This window comes from Chelonoidis abingdonii, chromosome 1, assembly GCF_003597395.2.
Source record: "Chelonoidis abingdonii isolate Lonesome George chromosome 1, CheloAbing_2.0, whole genome shotgun sequence".
NCBI classification, from domain to species: domain Eukaryota; kingdom Metazoa; phylum Chordata; order Testudines; family Testudinidae; genus Chelonoidis; species Chelonoidis abingdonii.
In genome coordinates this window covers 228,448,018-228,474,746 of record NC_133769.1, presented here as the reverse complement: position 1 = coordinate 228,474,746, position 26,729 = coordinate 228,448,018, and the positions used below count along the sequence as shown (strand labels likewise).

General features: G+C 38.9%; 2 protein-coding genes across 9 annotated transcripts in view; both read right to left on the bottom strand.

The window, feature by feature from the left end:
• Positions 1–3,350, bottom strand: part of SH3KBP1 (SH3 domain containing kinase binding protein 1) — a 333,403-nt gene extending 330,053 nt beyond the window's left edge. Inside the window, exon 1 of one of the 2 annotated variants that reach the window (XM_032777988.2) lies at positions 2,905–3,350. In XM_032777988.2, coding sequence (XP_032633879.1) covers positions 2,905–2,908 — 4 coding nt within the window. In that variant the 5' untranslated portion in view covers positions 2,909–3,350. The remainder of the gene's footprint in view (positions 1–2,904) is intronic. The other variant, XM_032777990.2, reaches the window with a different exon arrangement.
• The window catches only part of BCLAF3 (BCLAF1 and THRAP3 family member 3), a 103,255-nt gene that overhangs the window by 39,614 nt on the left and 36,912 nt on the right, over positions 1–26,729 (bottom strand). For 3 of the 7 annotated variants that reach the window (XM_032777977.2, XM_032777979.2, XM_032777980.2), the window contains 3 exons: positions 23,306–23,401; positions 17,587–17,742; positions 5,585–10,111 (listed from right to left, as the gene is read on the bottom strand). In XM_032777977.2, the coding sequence (XP_032633868.1) occupies positions 10,073–10,111; positions 17,587–17,742; positions 23,306–23,401 (291 nt within the window). In that variant the 3' untranslated portion in view covers positions 5,585–10,072. Of the gene's footprint in view, positions 1–5,584; positions 10,112–13,477; positions 13,714–17,586; positions 17,743–18,644; positions 19,559–23,305; positions 23,402–26,729 lie in introns of those variants that run through there. The other 4 variants (XM_032777982.2, XM_032777986.2, XM_032777985.2 and 1 more) reach the window with 4 other exon arrangements.

Sequence of the window (26,729 nt, the reverse complement as noted above, 5' to 3'; positions counted from 1 at the left end):
CTGGCCAAAAAGAAAAGTCTGAATGAGTTGTGACTTCAGAAAGAAACTATTAGTAATAAGAATGACCAAAATGAGATATGAGAGAGCACACACAGGTAAAAACAAATGTGTGAACAAACCATCACTTCTTTTAACCTCCTGTGTGGGGATGCACAAAAAGGGAAGGCCAAATATTTTAACCTTTGTACTTTACATCAGAGAAAGAGCTTATCCTTATTTATCACAGCTTGGTCTCAGATATGAGCGACACATACCTTTTTTGACAAGTGGCTGAGTAAAACACTGGGGTCTAAGCAAGAGTGATAGTAGTGTCCCATGGCAGTTAACTTTTTATCATAATAGAGGCATGACAAAGACTACATTGAAAAACTGAGTAAGAACAGAAAGAAAACAAAGGTTTTCAAGATATTCTCAGATGAGTCCAGCAGGCGAGCCATGTCCCATATTGCAGAGGAAGGCCAAAAAACCCAAATCTCTCCATGTCTCTGCCAATCTGACCTGGAGAAAAATTCCTGCCAGATTTGGGGATGGGAAATCAGCAAGACCCTGAGCATGTGACAAAGATACAGCGAATCCTATTATTGATGCCTGGCTGGTGTATCTCCTCAGAGCACTGATCCACCTCACTGGGTGTCCTGACTTCATCCCTGGCTAGTCTCTAAAGCTTCAGAGGAACACATCAATTCTACATGGGGGACAGGGATGGAAACTCTCCCTGGCCCCTGCAGATGGCTGGCTGGAGCCCTGAAGGATGGGATTTGATTACAGCAATCTATTTTTTTTTTAAAGTGTGTTTAATTTCTTGTTACATTATTTTTATCCAAATTCATGTGTTACATTGCAGGGATTGACATTACACCCAAGATGCAGCTCTGCTTATCCATTCTTTAAAAAAAAAATCTCAATTACAGCACCATATTAAAGTCATACTGCAGACTGGGGAGTGCAACTCTTTACCGCTGAATACAGAAATGGAGAGGATCACTCTCTGAACATTAACAGCAATGATCTAAACCTACATAGTCTTCTAAAATGCACCAATGAAGTGACATGTTCTGGGACGTTGGCCTACTGTCAACCAGCAACTGAGCTCAAATCAAAGCAACTGAATCTGTTCCCATGACTGAATGTACTTCATTTTGGACTGCAGGACTAATTGAAGTACAATAGCAAAAAGCTGGTGCTTAAACTTGTGTATCTTTGTGCATTACAGTAGTTACATATATTTTCATATACATAAGTATATGTAGCATATACTTACACAAGTAGCAGCAGCAATTTGTTGATTTTCAAACAAATTACCAAATGTCACTATAGATACAGAAAACTGGGTTATGCCTGCACAGGTAAGTGACCATAGCTACTCACTGTAATTGACAGGCTACAGACACCTAAAAGGAGAGCTAATGTTGACACCATCTATCTGCTCTTTGCCTTCACTGTACACAAAATGGGGGGGCAGTATATGAGAGAAAACTTAAGAACTAGCTTTTAAAGTACACTTAGCCACTTCCCCAAGCCTAGTTAAAACCGCTGATCCTAGCCCACCCACACATGCAAGGGTTTGTGTGCACACACCTAAAGTCTATAAAACACCATGGCAGGGGTTCTCCTTTGTTGCCTTCTTTCACGTATTCCTCCCCAATCTACAAATGTGTATGAGTGTGACACTCTCACACATAGAGCGCTAAACAGACTGGATGGATGCAACAGCGTCTGGCCCTGTTCAGGAGAGAGCAGGCTTGGCCCATGTGTGCGCTTCTAAGCCAGCCAGAGCCTGGCACTGCTGTCGTCCCCGCTTCTTCAGCTCCATGCTCAGCATAATAGGACAATTCACCCCCGGGCTCTACAGGCACAGCAGGGGAACCTCCAAGCAACCCCCACCGGGGGGAGGCTCTTCCTAACACCTACAAACTGAGCAGCATGAATAAGGCTCGCCTTCCACCAGCTGCCGCGCTCCTCGCTAGCCCCAGGGATAGGGGGTGACCAGACAGCAAGTGTGAAAAATCAGCAGGGGAGTGGGGGTAATAGGAGCCTATATAAGAAAAAGACAAAAATCAGGACTGTCCCTATAAAAACGAAACATCTGGTCACCCTACCCAGGGACTGTGCCCATCCCACGCCAGCCGTGCGCCTGGCTGGATGCACTAGGACTCGCAAACCAGACGCCGCCTCTTCCCAAAATCCAGACGAGCCGCCCCTGCAGCGCGAGCTGGCCGGAGGGTTAACGAGGCAGGCTGCGGAGGGCGAGCGCGCAGCGGGCTGCAGAACCGACCCTGGAAACAGCCCGACGGGGCTGTTCGGCTTTCCGCTCCAGGGCTGCAACGTGGGGCAGTGAAAGCAGCGCCTGGCACCCGCCTGAGCGCCCCCCCCCGCCCCCGGGACATGTCAAACTGGAGCAGGCCTCTCAGATTTCCTGTCTCGCAAGGCAGCAGCCGCTGCACTCATCAGCTCGAGCACCTCGGCAGCAAAAGTGCAGCCTGCGCGTCTAGGGCCCCCCGGGTCTGCTCTCCCTCACACTTCAGCCTCTCGAGCCTGCATTTCACCGCCTTGCCGGCAGCACAACGGCGGCTCCCGCAGCAAACACAAGCCAGCACATTAGCAGGGGAAATCGCAAACGTGTCAACCCCATCCGCCCCAAGGGGATGGGTCCCCCCTTCCCTTCCCCTCTCCTCGCCGCCCCAGCCCCTGGGCTGCACAGCCACCGTCACCCTTTCACTCCGCCTCACCGGGGAAAGGATCAGCGAGCCCGGAAGCCACGGGGCGGGGGGGCAGCTCCGGCGCACCGGGGAGCCGCCAGCACAGCGGGAGACAGCAGCCTCCTGATCTCTGCCCCACGCTGGCCAACCACCCAGCCCCCGGCTCGTCCTGCAAAAAGGGGACCCACCCCGCGCTCACACTCACCCATGGATGTGGAGCCGGGCTCTGCCCGGCAGCGGGGACAGGCTGAAAGTTTGAGACGGGTGGACAAGCCGCGGGACGGGAGCGAGTTAAAGCTACCGGTCCGGGGTGCGAGCCGAGCGAAGCGGCGGTTGCTGACTGAAGCAGGCGCCCGCCCTCTCAGCGCCCGCTGCAGCCGGGCTCAGTGGTGCTGCTTCTCGCTAGCGGCTCCTCCGCTCTCATGCGCATCCAAACCGCAGAAATAGGACGGGGGGGGGGGAGTGAGGCGCAGTTTCCGCAAAGGACCCGGGTCCCTGCTGCTGCCTGCACTGGGGCCAGCCAGGCTCGGCTGGCTGTCGCTGATGGGCGGTGACTCCCCGTCTCGGGCTCCGCGTGTGCAGCAGGGCAAGTGTGAAGCCAGAGCTGGGTCCCCGCCCCAGGCGCCGCCACGCTGGGCGCTGCCGCTGCAATCAGCGGCTCCGCTCGGCGGGAAGTGTCGCGAGAACGCGCCACAGCCCGGCTGCGCTGCCCGCCGCAGCGGCGGAGGGGGGAAGGCGAGAAGGGGGCTGGTGACCCTACGGAGACAGAGGCGAGAGGCGCAGGCGTGGGGGAAACTCAGCGCCCGGGGTCCGCCTAGGGATGCTCCTCCCCATAGGACATCTGGAAAGAGGGAGGGAGCAGCTTTCAGCCCTGTGAATAGTGGCAGATCGAATCTGTTGCTAAAAAAACCCACCCCCACAGGGCTGACCGTGCTCTGGCCTCACAGCCACTGACTGAGTTTTAGGGCCGGCAGCGAAAACGGTCGGGTGGACTGTACACAACACGCACAACCCCCTGGGGAGCGGAGGTTCCACTCTCCCGCACAACGTCTGACACCCAAAATTCAAACACCTCCCCCGCCCTCAAAGCTCTGTGTTCAGCTGAAACCTTCAGTCCATCAGTACAACGTGGCGGGGCAGCTGGAGCAGCCCAGCCCCGCCCCAGCACCTCGTTTGAGAAGCCTGGTCTGACTTTTGTTTGTAATGAAACCCACAGGCCAGTTCTACATTTCATGGCCAACGAAGCCCCGCCGCTGGCTCGCTGAGGCCTGCTGCACCTCTGCTAGAGTTGTTGCTCTAGGTGAGTACTTCCAAAGGCCCTTAGGAGAGGGTCTATTTGTAGCCCTGCATGGTCCAGGAGTTGTTAGGGGGTCTATGTACTCTATTCTTGATGACCAGGTAGAAACGAGTCTCCAATACAGATTTAAATGAGAATGGCTGTATAGACCACATCAGTAAGGCTATTCCACCTGGAGTAAAGTGGCATGGGGGAAAAAAAAGACCTGAGCACGTAGAGCTCAAAAGCTTGTCTCTCACCAATATAAGTTAGTCTAATAAAACATATTACCTCACCCATCTTGTTGCTATGGAAAAAAAGAGATAGACATTAATGAGAAGACAAGGCATCAAAGCTGCTGTAACTGACAATAGAGAAGGGTAGGTGATACCAGAAATTAGAGATTTAAATTAAAAAAACCTTTCATGTAGAGTGATTGATTGTTCCTACTTTCAACTAATGTATAAGGATTTGAAGTCTACATTTTAAGACAATGAACACTTGTGATGTTGACACAATGAAACAGTATCAAAATGATTTATTGTGCTATTTCAAGAACAGTAACATGTTTGGACAGAAAGAGGCCAAGTGGCCTGTCTCAGCTTCATTACCTATTTGGTAACTGGTGTTTTTCTGCAGCTGAAGGGTATGTGGAAATTCAAGGGTCTTTGGAAGAACTATACATATCAACTGAAGTAGACTCCCACTCAGAAGGAAAACAACTATGAACTACATAATAAACTTTAGATTACATTTCCTACACCTTATCTTTTAAAGAGAGAGATTTGTACTACTGAGCAGCTTTAACTGCCCAAGGCTGCTGTAGACTATTTCTTTAACTCCCTGTAGCATTAATTTAGCTGTGAAGATGAAAAAAATGCCAGCAGCCACAATGATATGGATTTAACATGTGGAACATATTCTTTCCTGTTTGAAAAATAGCTCTCAGGTACTGAAAAAGCAGAAATTATAAAAACTCCTCAGTGGAGGCAGAATTGCTTATAAGTAGAAAAAATGCTTTGATGCAATTTTTTTGGCCATCAGAATCTATATTTTTGAAATCAGGACTTGGATAAAGTTTTTTATTGTAGAAAATTAGATGATCTCTGAACGTAAACTCCACAGGGCAAGGGGCATGATTTCAGCTGTCGATGCCATGCACACAGTGTGCTTTATAAATACACCGCTACCTCGATATAACGCCACTCGATATAACATGAATTTGGATATAATGCTGTAAAGCAGTGCTCCGGCGGCGGTGTGGGGGGGGGGGGGGAGAGGGCTGCGCACTTCAGTGGATCAAAGCAAGTTCAATATAACATGGTTTCACCTATAACGCGGTAAGCTTTTTTGGATTCCAAGGACAGCGTTATATCGAGGTAGAGGTGTACCTAGGTTTATTTTTTTAGTAATACAGTATGTCTATTAGAACTAGCTTTTGTTCGGCTATAAAGCAATGTTTGTAGAAGAGTGATTCCATATGCTCAAATAGTTTAAACTGAACCAGCTTAGACTTGACTGTATTTCTTCTCTAGTTTAAAGTATTGGAATTTTACTTTTTGAAAAAAATATTACATGTCCAGAAAAAGAAAAAAGTGCACAGAATGGCTTATAATGTTACATGATTTCTTTGTTTTTATTAAACATATCTGTAAGGAAAATAGTAAAACAAATCCAACACTCAATAGGGAGAGAATAAAAATGTACTGAAAAGAAGAATCAAGCCAAACTTGTCCATTAATATAATTCCATCAAAAGCAGAGTAGAGATGCAAACTGAAACACATTCTATTGTTTCACTGTTCACCCCAGGCAATGGCATTGGAAAATTTCTTGTAGCCATTCTTCCACAGTCAGGAAGTGGACGATTCTCTAACACATCACAGCCTGGCTCTTTATTTACAAATGCAACCATACAAAGTCTGCACAAGGTCCAGTTTACATCTGTCTCATGTACTAAATTCATCACATTTCCACAATATGAATTGAGGTTTAAGGTCTTTTTAAAATAACCAAACACTCCTTTTATAATGGCTTTCCTATATTCTTTAAATCTGTGGGATTACCAGAAAGTGTGGAAATACCTTTCCAGCACTACAATTTCAGCAATTGTCTATTCTGATTCAACCCATCTGCCTCCATTTAAGAAGAGTCCAGGATCATAAGTAAATAATGTGCCAATCTATATTTAGAATTGATGGAACTAGTTTTGGTAAAAATGAGGATGATTCTGTTGTAGAATGTTAATTGCTCCAGTTGTGGTTCTAAGGAGCTTAAGGTGTACTGGAGTAATTGATATACCTGATTTATTCAGCTATGTCTACACTACTGCGGTGAGTCGACCTATGCTACGCAACTCCAGCTACGTTATTCACATAGCTGGAGTTGACATACCTTAGGTTGAGTTACCACAGGGTCTACACTGTGGGGGGGGGGGGTCAAGAGGAGAAACTCTCCCGTCGACTTTGCTCTCTAGTCGACCCCTATACTCTACCCCTGACGAGAAGAGTAAGCTATCTGCTGTTGATTTGGCAGGTCTTCACTAAACCTGCTAAATCGACCGCTGGTGGATCAATATGAGAGCATCGATCCTGGCTGTAGTGTAGAAAGAGGAGCATTTCTTTAGCAGTTTCTACAGGAATGGATCAGGGCTTGCAGGGAGATAGATGCCACAGTATCTTCCAGTTTTCACAAACTGGCTTACTCCTATGTATAATTCCCAGCTAGGCTCTCTGAATCAAAAGACCACTTGCCTTCTGTCACAGCACACTCTAGTAGCTTCTGTCCAACTTGAAGAAAATCACTCTAAAATAATTACTGTATTTGAATTAGCCAGTTTCCCAAGAATTAAAGCATGAAGATAATACACTCCCATTATGGAAAGTGAAAAAACCTCATTTTTCTATAATGTAAGCTCTTTCTGGCAGGAAGCATCATTATTTGTATGTTCATGCAGTGCCTATTACAAGAAGGACCCGATATGGTTAAGGCCTCAAGATGGTATCATAATATCCCAAAATAGCTTTCTATGCCCTTTACTTTGCCAAAGGAATGATATACACTTAATAAATATATTATTGAATAATAAATTAGAGATAAGGATATGTTTAAAAAAGAAAAAGTATTTGGAAAAGAAAATTAATCTTCACAATTGCAGTGTTTGCTTAGAAAAATGAAAGTATTTGTTAAAATGCACAAAATTTCCCTGATGTATGGAATGGGATTGTGTATTTTAGATGAAAATGATTTTTTGACTGATGTATTTTCTCAGGAAACAAAAACTCAGCCGTATGTAGGATGCAATTTTCAAAAGCACATAATTGTTCTTGTTGATTTTTAGGGTGACTTGTGCTCTTCAGTCACTTAGGCATTTTTGAAAATCCCAGACAACTTTCAGATCTAAAACTGGGCCTGAGGAATGGAAGCGATCTATTTGCCTCTATTACACTAAATGCATCATTAAAAAAGTCTACTCCAGACCCGAGCTTTGCTTCACTGTTCCATCCCTTCAAGGATGATTATTAGAGTCTAATGGGGATCATAAATAGAAAGACTGTGATTCACAAATATTAATTTGGATCTTTGCAATTTTAGAGAAAGAATGAACTTTCTTGGCAACTGGTTAGAAAAAGACAAACATTAAATTTTTGACTTCTGAGTTTCAAGAGAGAGAATAGACATGCCTCTTAAGGGCCTTTCAGAGCCTAAACTCTGGGCAGTGTTACTTTTTTACATTTTAGTGTTATATAAAAGGATGGCATCACAAAACACACACACACACACCCTTGTCAGACTACTGGAGTGCAGAGTACTCACTTTTCTCAAGATGATTTCTTACATTTTAGAAACTGGAACGCTGCAAATCTGAACTTAGATATGATTCTGTTAAGTCTAAAGATGCTATAGAGGACAAAAGTAATATAGAAAGTTGTGACTTTCTGACTGCAATTGAAAATAGTCTATCCTTTAGCCCTATCCCTAGATTCTAAGGTCACTTATTACACTACTTTCCATTTTGTTAAAAATCGAGGTTTTAAAAACTGTAGTGACTTGTGTAAACTAGCATAGATGGGCTTGAGTTTGTTACAGCAATTTTAAACATTCAGCGGAAATGTACACACACACCGCAAATGCACGCCCTCCCCATATGTGGTGTAGAAATAACTAGGATTTTCAGCACAAAGAATACGGAACTACATCTCTTGAATGGAATAAGTGATATATTCAGAACCTATCCTAGAGTTTTCTACTGTATCCATCATCATAATACACAAACATTATCATTCTAAGAATTCAAGAACATTTATGGGCACTATAAAGACAAGAAATATTAAATAGGGGGTAGTATTGATTCTATTCACCAGAAAGGAAACGTACCCAAAATTATAACTAGATTAAAGCTTTATATTCACAAAAGAGCAATGGATGAAGCCTTGAGGTGAAAAAAGCAATGCAGTACACAAATATTTTTATGGACTACATTTTTGCAGAAAGAATCTACAGAATTTTTTCTAAGGAAAACTGGACACTAGTTCAATAACTACACATGATATCAATTCCTTCTGCTAAAACAACTCATTAAAACAATTTGCAATTCTAAAACATTAAATTTGTTACAACATCTATTTAGAGTTTGTAGGAACATTCTATCTGTACATAGTCAAACATAAGCATACTTGAATGTCAATATATAGGTTGTTGATCAGGAAACTATTAAACAGTAATTATAGTGAATTGGGAGACTAAGTCACACTTTAGACAGTTTTACTCTTAATAGTGAAGATTTAAAAAAAAAATACTATTCCTCATCCACACCAACAGAAACAATCATGTTAAACTTAAAAAAACACTTTAAAAGGTTTAATGGAGAGGAATTGCAGTATAGATGGGGTCTACTTTAAATGTATTTCTTAACAATGTACAGCTAGCCACATCCCTGCTGGATGGAAAATTGTTGATAATATCTAAACAAAGGAAAGAAGCTTTTGTTGTTCCAAGGTCTGTTTACTTAATCAGCAACTCACTGGGAGGGCCTTTAACCAAACTCATTAACTAGAATAAAAACAGTCACGAGAAAAAGAAACCAGTCACAAAATAAGATTAGCAACTAAATTATTTACAGAATATTACACCAACATTTCAAGACTATGAGATTTAAATGACTCAGACAAGATTCAGAGCAACAGCTAGTATAGTGTGTAGAGGGGGAAGTATATGAAGAAAGTAGGGAGGCACAAGGCTGTGCTAAATCACATGCCTAAGTATTTACTCAAGAAACAGGCCAAGGACTTTGTTATAAGAGTAGTTATATCAACTCCTTATCACTGAAATTTTCTGTTAGCCAAGACTGAGATAGGACAGTGGTCAACATTTAACTGACTCTTGGAAGTCTAATGAAGAGTTAGAGGGTTGTAGGTAAGCATTCATAGTTGCTTGCAGTTGCTATTTTAAAATTATATTTATGGTACATTTCTTTGCAGGGATGCTGAAGCACCAAGTATCTTCCTAACCTGCACCAGTGGAATAAAGTCATGACATAGGCAAGAGATCTGTGCATATATCTAGGCACTAAGTTTTTGCAGATTTTTGCTGTGGTGTACAAATTTTAAGATTTTCTCTTTAACCAAGAAATATAGACAACTTGGCAAGGGTGGCACTAATAGCAGTTTAAACAAGAGGCAAACTGTGTGTCCTGTTTCTAAAGACCTTGGGAAAGCAGATTCTTCCAGCAGGTAAAGCAAAGTTTAGTAAGGATTGTATGCTCTATCCCTCCTCTGAGGTGAATAATGAAAAGCCATGTGTATTTTCCAAGTCCTCCTTATCACTTAGCACCAATATCTTAATCACTTCACTGAAGCCCCTCTCACTCTGCCCATCATGTCTGAGTCAAGATGGAGATGCATTTTTCCATGGACTGAAATGCCTTCCTTTTCTATTAAGTTTTACAGACCTTCAACCTTTTGTTTATCTGTGCAACTCTAAGCTCAGACATCGGAAGCTGAATGTCTGTTTCATCCAGATGCCGTGGAAGAGAGGATGGCACCTAGGTATAGTGAGTTAGTGTCCAGACTGGGCCTTCAGGTGGATCCCCAAAGAAATCAGTCATCTGCACTGAGGTAATCTTCTTGTCTCAAAACCTGGATATAAGCAAGTCCTAAGGTAAATTGTTGAATTTTGAAAAAGTTGTTAAAAATTAAGCAAACCAAAGAGGGTAAGGCAGAGCTCTACTAGTGTGTTAGCTCTCTAGTTTTCCAGTAACTCCCACACTTTTCTTAACTTTGCGAGTCTGATCAAAGCAAAAAAACCCCGAAAGATTAAATTAGGGTTCTAGCCATGCAATATCAGATGTATATGTCAAAGCAATTACACACTTAAAAATGGAACTTTGATCGTATTAAACCACTGCAGTTTTGGATAGTGGTGAAGAATAATTTAAACATTTCAATTAATAAAATTTATAAAATGCTATTGGGAATATGACAAGCATCATTCTAGTACAGTCATTTTGAGATGACTGAAAGCAATTTAACAATAAAGATCTACACCAATTTAAAAAAGAAAACTAAAAAGAATGGCTGTCAGACAATTACATATTCAACAGCTAACACTTCACAATACTAGTGTCAATTGGTTTTGCCAATAAAAGGACATACCTATGCCTCCTTTTAGTTAAGCTACAATATGGAGGCTGAGAATTACTTGCATAGAGAAACAAAGTGGCTACTGTAATCCACAAATGTCTCCTGCCCACATTTCCATCAAACTGATTTTGAAAATGACATTTTGTTTTTGTACAGCCAAGAGGTTATTTTCCTTAATGCAGTACATTACAGAAAGGCACAGAATAATGTTATGATCTCATTTTTCTTATAACTCTCACTAACTTCCTCCTTCCTCTATTTCTGGGCTGCCTTTTGGTATTTCAGTCTATTATTCTCAGCAGGTACATCACTGTATAGTATTCATCTAACACGGAAATCAGTTAAGTGTGCGTGTGCAATTGTGTGTGTGTGTACATTTGTGTATAAAGATAGGCTATCACACAATATGTAATGAAGTCTTTGCACAATGTGGAGGGAGTCATCTCTACAACATTCCCCCAATTAGCAGGACAGCAGCTGCTCTTCAATGTAGATGTCATGCTGGATAACAGCATGCAGTAGTAACTCAGGCTGTTTTAGAAAGACCTCAAATTCAAGTAAATTCCTGTAAGCTAAAATAGCTATACACCCAATTTATTAAATTAATGCAGTCGAGGAATCTTGAATTAGCATTGCAAAATAATTAGTAAAAAATAATTTGTTCAAGTGGTGAGCTCTTAAGAAAAGCACATCAAAGTACAAATGACTGAATGAGTAGTGTTTGACACTCCCCATTAGAAAAGTTTATAAAATTACAATGGCTACAGTCTAAAATGTGCGCCATTTGCAATGTGTTACCATCAGCCTTTTAAAATCATGCACAGAACAAGATATAACTGAAGTACAAAAGAAATTAAAGCTGCCCATTGTCATAGGTAGAATCAGCAAAACATACTAGTCAGTTGGGGAAGTCATTCATACGTCTAATGTTGGAATTTTTGCATAAAATTATTAACTTTGATCTCTGACTACACCAATACTGTATAGTCCCACACAATGGTATCAAATTCCCTGATCAGATATGGAGGAGTTGTCTCATGTACCCATCTTTTCCTACTTGGCTCAAAATGTAATTCTTTGGCAGGACTTTTGTGAAAACAATGAAAATGTTTCAGAAATAGTACAAAAGTGTATTGCCCCATAAAGCAACGCAGTTCAACACTTTACATTCTATTGTGTGTACGGTTGTTTAAAGACATTTCTCCGCATTCAGAAACAGCATTCAGTTTGAGCACAAACTGGGCCTAGATTTGGACAGGGTCACTTTATGCAGTCTAATATTTAAAATATTTACTGCTACCTGTAAATTGTTAGCTGTATTGATTTGAAAAAGAAAACCTTTCTTCTAACACAACTTTCTGTTTGGCTTATGCACACCATAAGTTCCTGAAAAAACTAGTTTAATTTTTGAACAGAGCAGTGTATGTACATTACCACCTAAGTCCTGTACTTAGCTTTTGGAAACATTCACAGAAGACGACATGTCTCTCTGTTGTTGAATCACAGTTATACTAGTAAGTACTGAATATTATTCTACATGAGGACTAACCTGTGTACCAAAGTGTATGTCAAAGTTTTTAGGCAAATTTCAGTGTATTAAAATTTTATAGTCCCTTGAACCACAGCTTAGGAGTTTCAATAAGTCAAATACTCCTATTATTAAAGGTACTCTGGAAAATCATGCAGTATATATTGCTTATAGCTTGATCTTCCCAAAAATTGAGTGTTTTCCTTTGTATTTTCACATGCCTATTGAATGGGCCAGTTTTCTGAATACATTCCATAAATGAGATTCTAATGTGTACTTTTATGGCTACTATCACATTGGAGATTACTAAAATGCACAAGATTGGATGACAATAACTTTCTTAAAATTAATTAGGAAGTTTTCCCTGGAAAAGTTACTTGTTATATACCTTTAGCGTAGTGTATTAAGAAGTCTGAAACAAATCTTTTAACACAAACAACCCCATCATATCTATATTAAGGCTCAAACTATAAATGGGAAATGAACACAATACAGTATTGCTTTAGGCCTGAGCATTATATTATGTACATCAGCCTGCTTGATTTTTGCATAAAGCATAACGATATTGAGGGGTGGTAAACCGGAGAACGATTGGGATTTTAATAAAAAAATTACAAGCTTTTTGCCTTAAATAGTTTGTTATAAACAGTTTTGTTAGAGAATATGCTCCTCTTATCTAATTTTTTACATATCTTTAAGCCCACTTTTAGAATCAAGTAAGTCCCTAGGTTACTTGTAGCAAAAGATAAGACAATGTGTTGCTTAATCAAGAAATGATATATATGGAAAAAAGTGACGAGTCAGAATATTTCTGCATACAGGTCAACCAGTCCTCTAACTAACCCAAGCATCTCAGTGCAGTTATAAGTTACTGCTATGTAACAGATGACATATCTACCCATTATTACACATTTTTAGAAAATGTTGGAAATTGTTACAATTTTTCTAACAATTTATTTACAAATTTATATATATATATTTAAGTCAAAATCCCAACTAAATATAAGGCAAAAATAAATACAAAAGATTATTCTAGGGAAATGACTCAAAAGAGCTGTAAACTCTATTGCACAACCTAAGAAATCATTGTTTGGAGAGTCCTGAGCTAATATGCTATCACTGAACAATTCAGGCACTTCTTCCCCCCCCCCCCCCTTTTTTTTTTTTTTTTTATGTAAGCAATAAACATTTCAACATATAAACCTCTGAGTATAACAACTCAAGTTCTACTCATAAAATCATGCTTAGAGAAAAAGTATTCAATAAATAAGACTCCCTTCAATTTTTCTTTTTTGGGACTTGTTTGCAAAAAGAACCAAAAGGTACCATTACTAAAACTTTTCAATTGAATACTGTAATTTAAAAGCAATTATTAAAACCCTAAAAAAGTTCTGCAGCATGCTACTACTGAAAAAATAGTTATTTTATCGAGACAGTTACAGTGTTAGTTCATTTCTCCCATTTTAATTCCTGACAAAGTTGTCAAAAAACAAACCGATGCTCCCTTGCCGTGTTATTGTATGTCTCCACTTATCACAGTTCAGGTTTCTGTGGCAATGCCTGACTGTTCCTATTAAGAGGAAAAAATTGTTACTTCTAGGTCACAACAGTGGAAAAAACCTCTATTGGCTCATATTTTTATTATTTTAATAAAAATATTGGTATGCAATAATGCAGAAGACTTCTTACTAAAGCAGCCATGCTGCTATAAAGAATAAGTAATCAGCTTTGCAAAATTTTACTTGCCAAGGACAAAATATTTTAAACAGGTAATACTGTAGGGTTTTTTAGTCATTTAGTATCATAGCAAAGAGTAGGTGAGTATGAATTGTGCCTGGACTGGTATACTTTCATGTCAATTTTGCAAGGCTAAAGTAAATCATACAATGTATGCCAACTTTTCCAAGTCAGCAGAAGCTCAGCATCTCTGAAAAGCAGGGAACTTATTTATTTACGTTTAAGTGCTTACCAAGTTTGAAAATTCTTGCCAAATAATGTAAATATACACTAAACAGTCAAACTTTGGGAGCAGAAAAAATACTAGTACATTAGAGTACAAACACTTAAATCTGTTCTTTTATTCACTCATAGCTAGGTTGTGAACCAGACATGCCAAACCCATTGGGGGGGGGGGGGGACACACAAAAAAAAACAGAAATTCGGCTTGTTTTTGGCTTAATTGGCTTGTGAGTTGATTGTTGGGTAGTTTTTGGCTTGTCGCTTGTTACTACGTTTTTTTTTTTATTGGCTCCCGGCATGCAGGGGCAGGGGGAGAGAGGGGTGCAGAGCAGGCCCACCACAGTTCCAGACTGCACACCAGGGGGATCTAGTCACATTAAGTGGTGGAATTCTTAGGGATTGGCTTGTTTTGGCCTTGTTTTGAAATGGGATTAGCTTGATTTTTGGCTTATTGTGAAAGTCAGGTGCTTATTTATCACATAAAAGTTGGCAACTGTGTTATGAACCCCTTCATCATATCGATGAGAAGTTACTCAAGAAACTCCAATAGTATCAGTTGGACCACTTGTGTGAATAACTGCACACCAGTGCAGGCAGGGAGTTTGCACTTTACACCTTAGAAGGCACATGGGTCATGCAAAAGTAGCAGTTTTAATACACTAATTAGAAAGAAGCAAAGTACCTGTTCTAGTAAATCAAAGTTTGTTAACACACTATGTACTAAAAATACTTTGACTAGCCTGGTGAATAAACAGTCATTTTATAGTTTTGAATGTGTAGATTAATATTTAAGATGAGTTTTGGCTGACACAGAATTTGATTCTCCTTTATATTAATGGCACAATTGTAGTTTATAAAGGGTTCATACATGTTTATAACAATCTCTAATGTGCTTATCTTTTAAGTAACTTCTTAACTTGCTAGACTTGAAAACAAACTGTTTATTAAAGTCATTTATTATAAAATGTGACTGGGAATTCTGTTTCACGTAGAAAATTTTGGAAAAATAGTTTAGATTAAAAAAATTAAATTGTTTACTTTGAACATCAAAGTATAATTTAAGTGAGGACATTCTTGCTGAAAGTTGATTTTTTTAAAAAGAATTGAAACACGACATATTAGCGCTTTTTAAAGAATCCATATAAATCATACCAATTGTAACCCATTTCAACAAATATCAACTGCCCACAAGTTTAGTATGTGGGCAGAAATACATGAATTACTGAAATGTAAGAACATATTGCCATGATGAGGCTTTCTAAACTGCTAGTCGCACACTGGAAAAAAGGCTGCATCATACATTTTAATACAGGATTTATTTTACTTTAACTGGGAGGTATTAGATTTCTTTATTGGTTATACAATTAATATTTTAACAAAGCCTAATTATACTGATCAACAATTCATGCTGTAATCTTTGGCAGCCAGATTTTAAGATTATTTTAATGAATTTTAAACAAGAATCTCTAGTATCGAATTATAAAATAGCAATAGGAAATTTACATGGCAGTGACATCTGTTTGCTGATTATAGTGAAGCAATTGTACATTTGTATTATAATACAAGTTTATAATTCCGAATGATTCTATAGTCTGAAAATTGATCTTTCAGTCATTTTCTTTTTCCATCTAGCAAGCATGGGTATTTATCAGAAGTTTTAGAAAGGAATGGTCAGGACTGTCATTGTTCAACGATGTGAGAAGCACGCCCTTTCCTCAGAGTAGTAGTACATGGCCTTTGCAGCGTTCTCAGATTTTATTTACATCACTAGTCTAACCATGCCCAAAACAAGTATCAGAGGGGTAGCCATGTTAGTCTGAATCTATAAAAGCAGCAGAGAATCCTGTGGCACCTTATAGACTAACAGACGTTTTGGAGCATGAGCTTTCGTGGGTGAATACCCACTTCGTCAGATGCATAACATGGATGCATGACATTCACCCACGAAAGCTTATGCTCCAAAACATCTGTTAGTCTATAAGGTGCCACAGGACTCTTTACTGCTTTTACACATCCAGACTAACACGGCTACCCCTCTGATACAAGAAAGGAAGATAAATTTTAGATTATGCTGAGACAATTCAAATAAGGACTTTAGGATGCTATAATAATATTGAGGTACCCTATTTGTTACTGAGCCTTACAATACTCATGACTCCTGACATGATTCTATAAACTGTAACATGATACTCCATCAGGTGCTTCAACAGTGTTGTCCTGTGCACCCTATGAAGTTATTACAACATGGATACTCCTAATTGTGTTAGACTGTGCCCTGTCAATGTTACACTAATACAGATGGGAGATCCTACCAGTTCAGGGTACCCCAAAAATTCTTCATGAATTACTACTGCTGTAACATGACTTTGCAGAGTGCTACCAGTCATTTGAGTATTTTAAAAACAGAAGTTGCACAATTAAGCAAGCTTATAAACCATCAGGAAAATATTTTAGATGCCCAATTTAAGGACATGAGAATGGCCATACTGGGTCAGACCAATGGTCCATCTAGCCTAGTATCCTGTCTTCCAACAGTGGCTGGTGCCAGATGCATCGGAGATAGTGAACAGAACAGGGCAATTTTTTGAGTGATTCACTTCATCATCCAGTCCCAGCTTCTAGCAGTGGGGGTGGGGGTTCAGTCTGCCTTTTATGCACAAGGATTGCCTGTAATATATCTCAGTGCAACTAAGGATGTAAACGTGAACATGCATTGTAAATATAGCACTCCAACATGTATGACTTAGATGGTTTATAAGGTGAATATCTGGCTTGGATCCTTAGGTAATGTACTGAAAAGGAGCACATATTCATACAACAGAATTTAGTTAACCAATTGTTTGAAAGGACACACAAAACAGTCTTTGACCAGTTTCCCACTTATAGATGGAAAATCAGCTTAGTTGAGCTGCAGGAAGGATTGCCCAAACTGAGACCTCAGAAGAGAGGGAACGTCAGAGGCTATAGCTGACAAAAGTCTCAGGACATGTCTACACTTATCGTGCATCGATGCTGCAGTGATCAATCCACTGGTGGGGGGGGGGGGGGGGTGTTCTCGATTTAGCGGGTCTAGTGAAGGCCCGCTAAAATCAATCACAGATCACTCTCCCATCAACTCCAGTATTCCACCAGAACGAGAAACACAGGGTAAGTCGACAGAATAGTTTGTCCCATCGACCCAGCATGGTGTAGGCACTGCAGTAAGTCGACCTAAGAGATATGTAGGCTCCAGCTATGTCATTCACGTGGCTGGAGTTGCGTAACTTAGGTCAACTTACCCCCATAATGTAGACCTGCCCTCAGTTATCAAGTTTCTTGGAGTAGGGGGAGGAGGGGAAGAATGTCAATTTAGTACTCCTAAGAATATCCATACAAGCTAGACAAAACTCCAAGTGGATTCTGAAATAGGAGTGAATCATTTGGATACTCACATTTTATATAATCAAAAAAAAGTTTAGGGAAAATTAATTTTAATCCAACTCACCTTTTCTTTCCTCAAAAATCCTTCTCTGAATTTATAAGTGGTAAATCCCCTTACACCAGCAGAACGTAGCCACTGGTACTTAGCCTGAATATATAAACCCTTCTGTACTAAGCCTGATTTATAACTGTGTTGCAATCGACCATCTGTAAAGTTGTTCTGTAGAGGGAAAAAAAGAAAAAATGGACAAAATGATGGAATTTCGGAACTCTGGTCAAAAAGGCCTTTTGTATTTTATTGTATTCAACTATTTTAAAGTTACAATTACACAATTATACACACACAAAAACTTACAGTACTGAAGTGTTATTCATTTATAAATGCATATGCCTCTTTGCCTCCTATTTAATTCTTCCCAGACCCCTACTCACTATTCATATCACAGAACTGCAGTGTGGCACATAATGGGCAACAGTCCAAAGTAGCTGAAGTTATCTTCATAGAACAGGTTTTGATATCAAAATTATGAGTACTGAAGAGGTTGTATAATTTGGGCAATAAATGAGGTGGAAGGGGAGATACTCACTCACAACCCAAAAAGGAGCTTGTATCTCTCTATATAAACAGCTGTTCTAATAAGTAAACTTTAAGAGTAAAATCCTGGGCTGCTTAACTGAGTGGCAACCCACTGACTTCAAAGGAGGCAGGATTGCATCCAAGAGCTGTCTCTGGTTCACCTGTTGAATGTAAGATGTCAAATTTACCTAGAATTATTTCAGTCTTTAAAACCATAGGAAGAACACCTAGCCACAGAGTTATGCTTCCTTCACCTCTATATTGGACTACTGTAAACTCACTGAAGTAGAACTAAGGGTGAAGGCCAATGAAGATGGTGGTGAAGATGATGGCACTATAAATACTAGAGTGGACAGACAAAATATGTAGTGGGAGCAGCAATGTTTGTGTTAAGTTTTCTATTCTCAGGCACTCGGATGCCACACAAAAGGGTGCAGTATAAGATTATTAATATAAAAAATTCCAACCTCATTTATTATAGTTTCTCAGATTGTTTTTGAACATTTTGTTTGAAGTTTTCAAACTTGGTCTTGCCAGAAGGTTGGTTTTTTTTTTTGGTTTTTTTTTAGGAGTTTTAATAAAAAATTGTTAAATCTGCTTTTGAATACAAGGGAAATGCAAGACGGAGAGCAGAAACCTTCCCCATGTAGAAGTCTTGTAACCTTTCATGAACAACTTTAACTGCTAGAAGAAGATGAAATTTGTCATGAAAATAGCCCTCAGTGAAAAGTACTTTTGAGTTTTCTGGTAACATTTGGTATCAATCTGACAAGAGTTGGGGGGAGGGGGGGGGAATCACGTGCTTCATGTATGCAATATATTTTGTACCAGTTTTTCAGTAAACTTGCAATGTGCAGCTAAAAAAGGCTTACACAAGGGAGGAGCTCATTTATACGAACTCCTAGAAGCCTTTTTCTATTTCAAAGACACTGTATCCATCCATGATATACTGAGAAAGATGGAACACGTCAGTGAACATGGTGAAGCTTACTGGAGTTGGAAGCACAGGACTCTTGGCAGACAGCTGCCAAATGCTCAGATTCTCACAGGAGATCAGGGTAAGTCCAAACCTGACTGTTCTCAGGATACAATACAATACAATACCATCCTTTATGCAAATATATTGCCACAATAGGGGAAACTGAAATGTTTTTGAAATTCTAAATTAAGCCCGTGAACCTTGGCAAGGTAAAAACCAAGATTCCCCCTAAACTATGTGAATAGGCAGCCTGTGCCCCAACTGGCAAGTATCTTGCATTGAGCAGGGGAGTTCTTCCACCAGGAGGCATCTGCCTCCTACCATGAGAGGAGGCCCCAAGGCTTTCCAGCAGCCATCACTACTGTTTCCAGCTTGGGAGAAAGCTACTGAGCTTCCCTCTCCTTCCACACCTTCTGGTCTTCATCCTAGCAGGAGTGGTTAGGAAGATGGTTCCAAGGCTATCCCCCTGCATGTCTCTCTCTATGGAAATAAGCAAATAACGGATAGACAGAGTAAGAGGAAGGAATGGGAGTGGAGCTGCTGCTGTCATAGGTTCTACGTTTGAACTAAGGCAATCATTTGACCCACACAAAGGTGGAGAAAAAAACCCAAAAAGACAACACTGATGAAGAATATAATCAATTGTAGATAAACCTAACCAAAAGCGTAATTATATATTTGGCAACAAGGCACTGTGATGGCAGACACATTAGAAATACCAAAGATAGATAGTAATGTGTTTACATCATACCTACAGCTATGTTCAGTAACAAATTCCACAAAACTAAAGTGTAGCTTACTCCAAATTACTAATATTCTTCAAAGACAAATTTATGCAATTTAAACAGATTCTGCTACAAAATTACCCCACTGCTCAAAGTTATTTGGAAAACCTTAAAATGTTTCAGTTTGAAACATGAAACAATCTAAGGTTCTAAATTTCATGTAATAATCAATGTAAAACTATTTTACAAGGATTGCTAACATTATGTCTGAAACCATCACTTAAAAAATGAAGTAACGTTGCTTGTCAAAATATTTTATTTTTAAAAGCAGAGACTATATACCAAATAATATAAACATCTAAGCTATCCCACCATACAACCATGACTGTAGAACATGAATAGTTAACAAAATCATCAGATTCCAGGATAATGATTTTATTTAAATGATAAACATATCAAGTGGGTTTACTGATTGCCCTCATCCCTCATGGGTGCATTGTGCATCACTAAGTCAAAGGAGAGCTTTTTAAACCTAAAAACGGCTGTCCCTTTATAAAACTGCTCCTCTAGAATGTGTTACTCTTTTCACATAGAAGTTAACACACCACAGACAACCAGTTTTGAAGTATTCTAAAACAAAATACTTTATTTAGTGACTCAACAGAACTTGTTTCATACACAAGGGAAAGATTTGCCTTGTTTTATCTTTTTGTTGATAAAGATACAACATTAGAAAGCAGTCAAACTACCATCTCAGGTATACTGAATGCAATCTACCTTCAACAACATAAGAAAAAATTATATGCAATACAAGAGAAAATTCAATGCAAAAAAATAAGTTGATGAAATTTTAGTTTAGGAATTTTAAGTCAATAAATCAATATAATTTTCCCCATACCAGCCATAATCCATTCACTTTTCACCATTCACTTTTCACACATGCAAAACATAGTGCTGCTGCATATGTTGTTTACCTGTAGTTAGACTGAAGCACAAGGGAAGATATTATTGGCTGCAGCACAGGGGTGGACAGCACAAATTGCATCCATGAATGCAACAGTGGCTTAAATCTCACCTTTACATTCCCCCAATCCTACACAGAATTCCAAGTTGACATGAATTAAGCCAGACTTCAGGCTGCTTTAAGTTACATCGAGCGCCAACAGACCGAAGGATTAATATGGCAGGCAGGGATCAGCCTGATATAAACAGAACTATCTACTTCTCCTGCACTGATAATAGACAGGAGGTGCTGACACAGGTGCCATTATGGTAAGGTGTACACCAAAGGATCTCAAAATAATATTCTATGTAATGTAATTTTAGGGTAAGATGACTTTAACCTGTTAACTAAAGTAATACCTAAAAAAAAAAGGCTAATGTTATAACACTATGAACTTTATCTTGATGAAAGTTTGTTTTTCTTTTAATCTGAGGGGACTGGCTGGCTAAGTGCATTTAGTAATAGGCTACAGAGCAAGACACCACTACCCAGGATGGGAGAGCCTGAAAGTCAGTTCTATCTAAGGGTTCCATTGTTTTAAGTATAGTTAAGAATCGAGAAGTCTGAAATTTGAATTTAGGCTTTGATGCCAACTACCTGTATATACTTGGTCATAATAATTCTCTCTCAATTTCCCTAACTTTAAAATAAGGATAACGCATACCTACCTTACACAAATTTTTTTATTTTTTTTTTTAAATCCTCACAGCAACCTTGTAAAAATATTAAGCATTATTCGGTGGCATATCTGAAATGTGTTTTGTAGAAGAGGTGGATTAACAGTGATCACATCTCCACCATTCATGTGGCTCATGGAGAAAAGGGATATTCTGGACCATGAGTCAGTGACCTAACTGCCTTATACCAAGGCCACTTTTAAATGAAAAACTACAAGAGTTTGATCAGATTTGATCAGCGTTTTCCCATTTTGAATGGACTTAATTGGTGCCATGCACAGCACGCCACTCACAACAGCAAGGAAGAGATACAAGTAATCTTTGTTTTACGTTTAATTGATTTTGACCCCAGGGTGCCTTTTACAGTCAAGACACATTGGGAAGCCTCTGCAACACCCCAGAATTGGGTGATTTTGCTGACGCTCTTACATCTTAGGGTTTCTGTTAGGGTGACCAGATGTTCCAATTTTGGGGGCTTTTTCTTATTTAGGTACCTATTACCCTCTACCCCCATCCAGATTTTTCACACTTGCCCTCTAGCTACCCTAGTTCCTGTAAACAAAACCTAAAAGCAATACTTATCAGATAGAATAATGAGAAAATATAAAACATAAAAGGATTACTGTTTGGGAGTCTTCATATAGATTGAAGGTAATTTTACATGAAAAATGCAAAAAAATGCAGTAGAAGTGCAACTAAAAAGGATGTTCTCTCTTAAATATGGAAAATACTCTGAATTTCCCATGTAGCGTTATGACAACTACAATATTCCACCAGGCTTAATTTCAAAAAAATTTATTGGAACAGTAAATTTAATGAAAATAATGAAATATAATGAAATTAGGAATGAATATATTCATGTAAGGTGTTTCCTCATAGGCAGATTTGACAGAATCTGATTTTTTTTTTTTTTAAATAAATGTTGACTGATAGTAATGTTTATTTAAGCTCCCCTTCTCCATTAGCTATTTAAATTTTCACAGTTGTGGGAAGTTATGGAGCAGGTCAGGAAATAGATATTTAATGACAGTAGATGGTGATTCAAAAAGTTAAAGCTCTATAACTGTTGAAACACAAAAATTGTCATCATATGTTAAAAAATACAAAGTAAGTATCCTTAAATCAAGTTCTGAAGCAGCATTTGTCTTACTTTGCCTATCTGTGAATGTCTATTATTATGGATAGAAATATTTTTGGTGGTGTGTGTGTGTCTGTGTATGGTGAAATCAATGCTTACCAACATTTACTGATTAAAAACCCTAATGTCTTTCCAAGTCTATATATTGGCCAGATGTTTTAGTAATCTCCCATTTTTTTTCTGCAATTTTGATTCTAAAATTTACTTTAAGATTTTTTTCTCTTCTATTGTCCAACACTAGCCCCATGATCTTGCCACTCCCTCCTTCCTTGCCCAACTCTCCTTTCAACCTTACTGTTTTGCTATTCTGTTTGCCCTCTCCCTTAATGTTATTTAAAATTACACCCTGAGAAAGTCAGCTCTCTTACCTACCTGGGAGAGTCCAAATTCTACTAACTTAGTCTTTCAAAATATGAAAGTACTCCAGCTGTTACAGGAGGGTCTGGGGGGAGGGGGAGGGAAAGGAGTGGAATTTTCAAACATTCAGTTCTGATACAACTCCCTTCCTGTTGAAGTCAAGGGAACCCCCCATTGTTTCAATGGGAACAAAGTTCTGCCAATGCTGACCATTTTTGAAAATCTCACCACTAACATCTCTGTTTAGGGCAACATGCCAAATCACAACACAACAGCCTGAAATGAAACCTTATGCAACACATACACTTGGCAAGAGTCAAACAATACCTTAAAGGGTCTTCTGAAGGGTCTTGGATTTTCCAGATGTCCTCCAAATGGTCTGTGAGTAAAGATGTCATTTGTTTTTGCAGCATAATAATTATTCTAGAAAAATGGCACAGATAGTAGTATAACAATGTTAAAAACAATCATTGCAATGAAACGTACAATTTTTACATGAAGCTAATTTGTAGTGTACTTTTTTAGCCTAAGATCATAACTGATGGATTAAGTCAGTGAAATTGCAGCAGTGTGTTGCCCATTAAACTAGAGTCCAAGTTGCAGAGACTTATTTCAGTTCCCACAGCTGAAAAGACATAAGGCACCACTCCAGAATATGGCCCCTGTGGACTGTGAAGCAGCCAGATCTTCGCAACTGAGGATTACCCTGGTGTGGGGCAGAGAGCCACCAGCTGGAACAGATCCAGAACAGCAGCCTCCTATACCAACCCCTCTTTGAGGGGGAACATGGGGGAGCCGGGGGGAGAAGAGGAACAGGAGTGAGGCAACCAGATCTTTGGTGATCCCTGGTTGGCAAATTAGACTACTATTTTTTTTCAGACTCATTACCAGTCAGACATTATGACACTAGAGCAGCCATATGTATTTCTAGCGTACTAATTACTGTAATACCAATGCACTGAACAGCACCTTAAGAACTGTGTTAGATTTGTTCGTAAGGATGACTACTCTTCATCCTTTCTTGATTGTGGCATGTATCAATATGAGAGGCTCATCTACCCTAAAAACATGCACCATTTCAAAAGCAAGTGACACATTTAAGTGGTGTTGGAACTGTTTGTAACTACAACTGTTGACTGTGTGTGCATTAAGCAGCCTTAGTTATGTAAAACAGTGCAGTGCCTCCATACGCAGCACTCCTTCCCACCGCTGCTATACCTGTGCATTGTGATCCTTTTCCCATAGTTTCAAGCACAGCTGCCAGGAGCTGGTGCATTTTTTAACATATGACATGTATTATGTTATTTTCATATATAAATCTATCTTCCAGATGCATGTAAATATAAATACAAATATAAAAGTGTTACAGAAATTGTTTCATGTAGGCAGAGCTTAAAATGATGCTAAGTTCTTTTATCAACTGAAAATTCAACATAATTTTTAATACTTTTTTTTAATGATAAATCATTAATACTTTAAAAAGTTTTGAATTTGGTAGGACTACTATTTTCTTCAAAGAGAAATAATTTTTTGATCTTTGAAACAATTATAGGGGGTATACAGAGGTCCTCCTAGGAATACATCAACATATGTATATATTTGTCTAGTTTTACAACCAGTTAGATAAAAAGCACTGGCAAAGTCAGTACAACCTAAAATTTCATAAAAACAATGACTTGTTGATACTGCACACTGAACAATAAATACAATATTTATATGCCAATTGATTTATTTTATAATTATGTGGTTAAAATGAAAAAGCAAGCAATTTTTCAGTAAGTGTGTGCTCTGATATAAGAATGGCCATACTGGGTCAGACCTAAGGTCCATCTAGTCAAGGGATCTCAAACTCAAATGACTACATGAGGACTAGTACATTGGCCCGAGGGCCGCACTACTGACACCTCCCCCCTGCTGCCCTCGGCCCTGCCCCCACTCCACCCCTTCCATGAAGCCTCGCCTCTGTCCCGCCTCTTCCCACCCCTTCCTCAACACTGAAGGGGTAAATTTAAGCTACTCCTACACCTGATAGGTTTCTAAATTAACTGTGCCAACTCAGGAAAGGGACCTGGGCATCACTGTGAAGACCTTTGCAGCTGCATATTGAGCAAACAAGGATGCATAAGGAATGCGATAGGGAATACTTTGGAAAATATTATAATGGTACAGCCTCATCTGCAATATTGTGTTCACTGGTTACCCCATCTCAAAAGATATTATTACAGAATTAGAAGGGGTTCAGAAGATGACAAAAATGACTGAGGGCATGGAAAAAATCTTATGAAGAGAGATTGAAGAGAATGGGACTGTTTTCCTTAGAAAGGAGATTAATAAAAGGCAAAATGATAATAGTATATAAAATAATGAGTGGCATAGAGAAGACACATCAGGAGCTTCTGTTCTTCCCATCTCATAATACAAGAATATAGGGGTATTTAATGAAATCAAAAGGTGTCAGCGTTTTGTGTGTGTTTGTTTTTTAACCAAAATACATAATTTGAGCATGGAACTCATTAAAGCCAAGACTTACAAAGATTCAAAAAGAGTCTGGACATTCACATGGATAACTAGAATATCTAGAGTTCTCATCATTAATGCTAACAAAGAGAGTATTGGAAGGGAGATAAAACATTATGTTTCATGGTTTAAATCAACCTGTAACTATTAGGTATTAGCATGAAACCTTCATGGAGGAAAGATTACCTTGCACCTACCTCCTATAAGGTTTCTTGCACCTCCCTCTGAAACTACAGTGTGAGGCTACTGTCAGGAGACACTATATTGGACTAAATGGTTCATATATCTGATCTAGTATGGCAGCTATGTTAAATTTTGGACCCAAACTACCAGATATTGTCCATTTAACAACAATAGTCAAATTATGGCAACAAAATTGAGCTTACATCAACTTTCTAGTAGTATTTCAGTTGTATCAAGGACAATCATTTTATTATTTTTATATATAAAAACACAGCATACTCTCAGGTTTCATGTCATGCAGGATCTTAATATCTGGTATGACCTGCCACTCAGATTTAAATCTTTCAAATATCAGTTGCTTCTTTAATGTCTGTATACGATGCACCTGAACCAACCATTTAATCATAGAGCCAGACAAGCATGATTTAACCATAGAGTATTTTAAATACTGAATAAACAAAAATTAAGCAGAAATATCCACAGCACCATAAAAAACTAGATGTCCAATCTAATTTAAAATATAATTTTAAATAACTTCAAGGATTTATTTCTATCCTTATTTAAATATTCTTTTAAAAATGCTATTCATAGAGCCTTGCCTACTGGTCATGCTTTCCCTTGGAAACCTGCCCCTCTGGTACAATCTTCTCACTGTATAGTTATGTCTCAACAAAAACGAATACACTTAAAAGGAGAGTGGTTACGATTGCGTTTTGTCATTTAAAAAGCATGCGCCTTATGATTGCATGTTGGGACACACCAAACATAAAGGCTAGCCAGACATTCATTCCACTTGTTACTCTAAATTTTTTGATTTTGCTGATATTATGCTAAACTGCTACAGTTCTTCCACAGAATCCAGGATGAATTCCTTAATCAGTACCAAAATTGAGCCAACTACAAAGATTAATCTGGATGTAATTTATCTGCTGCAGTTTGGGATTTATTTATTTAAAGGTTTAGTTTCTTATTACATGGGACACATGATACAATTTTTGGATTAATTTGTTTTCAAAATTTTTTTAGCATCTTTTACCTTTTTAGATTAAAT